Below are 5,755 nucleotides of genomic sequence, written 5' to 3' on the forward strand. Positions count from 1 at the left end.
ACAACGTAGTGTGTGTAAAAGTAAATGTTCATGAACCGCAAGATTTTGGCAAATAATAAAACCGAAAAAATATATTGCCAAACAGTCAGTTTTTGGTTAATGCTTCGGGAATCGTCATGTTGTTAGCTGAAATTCACTGAAACTTGGAACTATTCTTGGCAACAAATATTTTAAATACTTTTGCTCGAAATCCCTAAATTTTTCCCTAAATATTTCACAACTCTAGATTCATCCCTGAGACGCTTGAAAATCACTAAATCTAGCGATCAAATCCCCAATCTGGCAATACTGCTTCGTACTCTGGGATCACTCTCCATCGTTTTGGCCAGAGCAGAAGTAAAGGGCGGGAAGAAAATAAAAAATGTCCGCAAATGTGAATGATTTGAATCATGTTGATCTTTTGGATCCAGCGATAATTTTCGGCGCTGATGATCTTCTTTTTCAAGACGACGGTGGCGAAAATCTTGAGTTTTTTCGACCGAATGAACGAGAAAATCACGCAAGGATGCAAACTTATTTTGAAGAAATTATACCTTTGTATTCATTGTCAGGTAAGTATTCTTCGCATCTTGTGATTATTGGCTTCGTAATCATTTATGTCGCTAAAATGTGTTTTGGAGCAAAACTTGTTTGTTTCCTTTCGCGTATGCAAATCAATCACGAAGTAAAGAATTAACGTATTCATAAAACAAAAAATAGAAAAATCTTACTGGTTGTAATTAACGATTGTCCATTTAATATAACCTCAAAACTGGAAATAGAATTTATAAAATGGGACCAAAAAAATTTTGATCAATTTTGAAAGTTAAATCCAATATAGGGGCTTATTTTCTTCCCTGAAAGATTCTTTACAATTTCACTCGTTGGTTTTTATTTTTAAAAAGTATTTTAGATACTGAAGGTGAGATAATTTTTTGTAACTGCATAATTTGTTAATTACTTTTTAAAAATAAAAATCAAAGAGTGGAATTATGAAGAGTCTTTCAAGGAGTATAATGAGATGACTGAAGATGGGATCTCGACTTTAAAAACCATAGGCCTTTTTGCGTATGGAATTGTTATTGGCCACTTGAGAGTTTTTGATAGTCCATTTTTAGTCGTTTGATGGTAAACAATTAAAAAATTATTGACTCACGCCTAGCCTGAACCAATTTCCACTCTAAATTTTTGGCTAAAGTTTGTGTTCTAAAAATTAAGTTTTAAAAATGTCTCTCGAGTATTTTCACTGAATAATTATAAAAATAATATTTAAGTTACTGTTTCAGATAGGCTGCATATACGTGACCGTCTAGTCCGGACAGTCTTTTATAATCAAAAAGGATTTGACATCAGTCTTCGCCAATCTCCATGGCGAAATAAGAAGACTAGTATTTAAATTAAGTTTGTCGAAATAATTGTACATCTCCAAACTTGCTAATAATAACCATCGTTTTTTAGTTTTGGCTGTTGGTCACACTTGAGACATTTCTAAAACTATTAAAATTTTTATAGGGGTGAAAATGGATAAGATAATTTTTAGTGAACATTCAAAAGTAAATTCTACATCCCCAAACTTGGTAATATTCTTTCAAAATCTGCCCCTATTGATTTTTGTGAGTTGGTGGCCCTTTAAATATTTCTAGGAGTGTGGGGATTTTTCCCTAGCTACAATATATTTAAGAATTCTTCAGTGAATTGCTAATAGTTAATTCTGCATCACAAAATTGGGTAAACAATTAATTAACTCTTAAGTGATATTTTTCTGTTTTATAGATTTTCAGTCACACTTCCGACTTACTCGGCGAACCTTTCAGAAAGTCCTTGATGATATGGGCCCCTTCTTACATACACACAATCCTGGACCTGCTAGAATGTGCCCAGGAAAGCAATTGTGCATTGTTATATGGACATTTCCCAACCAGGAAGTATACAGGTAGGCATATACAGGGTGGCGATTCGGCGGACGATTTCAAATTCTCGGTCATTTCCTGGCTTTTTTTGGTCAAGTTTTTCAATTTTCGTCAACTAAAAGTAAAATATTCATACTTCCCGCTAAACTTAAGCATTATTTTGATTAATGATGTTCATTCTAAACATACTTTAACAGAACAGAGCAAAATACTGCAAAATAAATTAATTTTGAGACAAATACGTAAGCCAAAGAGATTAATTTTCAAGTAAAATCATGAATATTTAACTGGAACTCTTGAATTTTCAACAAAAAAGATGAATTTGGAAACAAGAAGATTAATTTTCAAATAAAAAGAATGATTTTCTACCAAAAAACACTATTTTTCAACAACATGCATCAATTTTTAACGAAATACTTGAACTTTTAATTATAGAAGAAATATTTTCAACCAAATAGTTGAATCTTGAATGAAAAAAGTAGCTTTCAACCGAAAATAGAATAGTAACATTTTTAGTTAAAAAAATTAATTTCAAACCAAACATGAGAGTTTTCAACTTAAACAATGAATCTTCAACTTAAATAGTTCAATTTTCAACCGAAAATTAATTTTTACTAAAAAAGATAAATTGCCAACTAATACTTAAATAATTAAATTTCAAGTAAAAAAAATTCAACCAAACAGATGAATTTTCAACTACAAATTAGGAATTTTCAATTGGAATAAGTTTAATTTCCAGTTGAAAAAAATCACTTTCAAACCAAAAGAATTAACTTTCCAAGAATTAGTTACATTTTCAAACAAAGTTATAAGTTTTTAAATAAAATTGTAAATAATTAACTGAAGTAGTTCAATTTGTAACTGAAATGATGAATCTGTAACTAGATTAATTTAATTTTTGGGCAACATATTAATATTCAACCAAAGAGATGAATTTTTAACTAAAATTGTGGAATATTCAACTAGAATAATAGTGGTTATATTTTCATTAAAAAAAAAAGATTTGTAACCAAAAAACTTCCAAAGAAAAAACAAGTTTTCAATCAAACAGCTCATTTTTCAACAAAAGAAATGAATTTTTGATTAAAACGACGAATCTTCAACGAAAAAAAAATTGACGAAAGAGTTTAACTTGCAACCAAATAATTTTATTTCCAACTCAAAAGATGAATTTTCGATGAAAGTGTCGTTTAATAATTTAAAAATAGTTTCTAACAGTTTTTATCATAAAATAGCTTAGAATTCAAAAAATCAACATTTCCTTTCAGGTCAATAGCTGATCGTTTCGGCGTTTCAATGAACACAGCATGGAGATGCACGTTTAATGTCGCTCAAACTCTGAATAATCAGACTCACAATTATAATCGGTGGCCTGAGGGTCAAAAATTAATTGAAGCAGAAGAACAATTCAGGGCAATATCAGGATTTCCCGGTGTTGTTGCGACAGTTGATGGATGCCATATTGAAGTTAGTGCTCCTCAGTTCGATGAAGGGAGTTACGTAAATCGGAAGCACTTTCATTCAGTCATCTTGCAAGGAATGAGCGATGCCAATATGAAATTTGTCGACGTATTTACTGGAATTTGCGGTAGTGTTCATGATGCTCGAGTACGGCAGATGAGTGGCATTAAACAAGCAATAAATGAAGAACCCGAACGTTTTTGTCCACGAGAAACGCATTTCATTGGTGATTGGGCCGATTTCGTAGGCTAAGGTACCTTTATGTGCAGCACATTGAAAATGCACCTCTCATCATTGTTGCATATTGCGTTCTTCACAACATCTGTCTTGATTTGGAGGATGTAGTGGATGAAGAAGTAGTTGACGAATTCGTTGATGTCGGGAACGGTGCAATTGACGACCAATATGGCAGAGATGTAGTTGCAGCCGTGGAAAAGCGCTTCATAGTTGCTGCATTATTATTTAACGCAAGAAGATTAAGAACACAGCCACACAAAAAAAAGTGTGCGGATCTGGTAACAAGACACACGTATTCCAATGGATTTTGGGGCGCTGAATTCAAATTCGGTATCAAAAATCACCCATCACGTCATGGTTGAGCCATAACCTCAAAAAATTACGAAAAATCATGCACTGAGGCAAATAAATTTCAAAATAATGCCAGTGATGAAAATTTTCCCTTCAAAAACATGTCGACAACTGTGGAGGATCAACCTTTACCTTATATCAACTTATTTAACATAACTTTACCCAAAGATATTTTACCTAGATGCGGCAAGGGTCTAGTTAGGCCACATGTCACGAGAGCGGCGCTATCGGCGATTTTGTGGCTTCCCTTCTTTCCGGTACTTTTCGGCTAAATTCGGCAATGACGCTACATTTATTCTCCAGGACTGAAAGTCACTTTTCTTTATTTGAATATATTCTTAGTATATGTAATTTATTTGTATTACTTAAAAAATTAGAAGATTGTGTTATAGAAATTAAGAATGAACAAGTCACTGAAAAGATGATAAAGATAATTAGGTATAAAATCTAGATCTAGAAAGGATGGGATAAATTTAACATTGTATGACAAATTTTACTGTTGGTTATACATAAATCAATTTTAATAATAATATTTAAAAAATGATAACATGGAAGTAATTGAAGTAATTGATTGAAAATCCTGAACTTGAACTTCCATATTTTATTTTTATGATAAATACTTGTGAAAAGTAAAAAAATAAAAAGTTTTATTTCAATATTGTATTCCTAAAGAGGATAATTCGAATATTTACGTGAACATTCTGGACTATTTAAAGAATACTTTTTATGAAAAAATATTCACTTTATTTTCATATTTCTATAAAAAAAATATAATAAAACTAAAAAATACTTTAGTGCAATATCAAAAAATGTTTTCTTTTACTATTTTATTCGTAAAAAGTATAATACTACGAATTTTTGTATGAACATTCTGGACAATTTAAAGAGATCCTTTTATGCTCAAAAAAGGTACACTCTATTTTCATATTTCTATTAAAAGATAGAAAACTAAAACATACCTAAATATCATATTCAGCTAATTAATTAATTATTTAATTAGTAATATTATTGAAAAAATTAAAAGTCAATGAAAATATTTCAGCAAAATTATTTTTCTCAAGCAGGTGCATATTATCAATTTATTTTTATTTATTTAAATATATATATAAATTATAATTATATAAATTAATTAATATAATTATATTATTATGTATACATTATAAGTTTATTAGGGCGGAGTGAAAATAATCAAATAAGTCGAATCGTTTGAGCTGAGCGAAAAAATGTGTGGGTTGACATTCAAAAAAAGTAAACAAAAATCTAAAATCGGTTAATATATCTTCTGTTCCCTTTTTTGATTTAAAAATTTAAATTTTTGAAAATTCCAAAAAATTTCCCTACTTCTTCGAAAATTATGGGGAATTTTTTCTATGTGCAGTTTTTATATAGGACTCAATAAAAAAACAACATTTTTTTGTCATTTTCAAAAAATTCTAAATAAAGCAAAAAAATTTGTTTATTTTTAAATTATTATTATTATTCACTAGAAAAAAACTAAACATAGAAAAAGTTCGCCATAATTTTTTAAGCAATAGGGAAACTTTTTGGAATTTTCAAATAAAAAAAGGGAACAGAAGATATTAACCGATTTCAAAATTATTTTTTTTTTTACTTTTTTCGGGTGTCTACCCACAAATTTTCTTCGCTTACCTCAAACGATTTGACCAATTTGATCATTCTCACTCCGCTCTATTATATATACACATATCGAATTTCACATTGAAAAAATTTATTATTAATTTAATCCTGGCTGTACTTCCTAATTGTAGTCAAAGTTTTATAAAAGAAAAAAAGTAAATTAATTATTAAAATAACAA

General features: G+C 29.7%; 1 protein-coding gene across 1 annotated transcript; it reads left to right on the forward strand.

Moving 5' to 3' along the window:
- Positions 1-41: 41 nt before the first annotated feature.
- LOC117169663 (putative nuclease HARBI1) lies at positions 42-3,877 on the forward strand. Its single transcript, XM_033356143.1, has 3 exons — positions 42-551; positions 1,753-1,912; positions 3,158-3,877. The coding sequence occupies exons 1-3, from the start codon at positions 362-364 to the stop codon at positions 3,600-3,602; spliced, it is 795 nt and encodes a 264-aa protein (XP_033212034.1). The 5' UTR covers positions 42-361; the 3' UTR covers positions 3,603-3,877.
- Positions 3,878-5,755: the final 1,878 nt, after the last annotated feature.

This window comes from Belonocnema kinseyi, chromosome 3 (genome assembly GCF_010883055.1).
Source record: "Belonocnema kinseyi isolate 2016_QV_RU_SX_M_011 chromosome 3, B_treatae_v1, whole genome shotgun sequence".
NCBI classification, from domain to species: Eukaryota; Metazoa; Arthropoda; class Insecta; order Hymenoptera; family Cynipidae; genus Belonocnema; species Belonocnema kinseyi.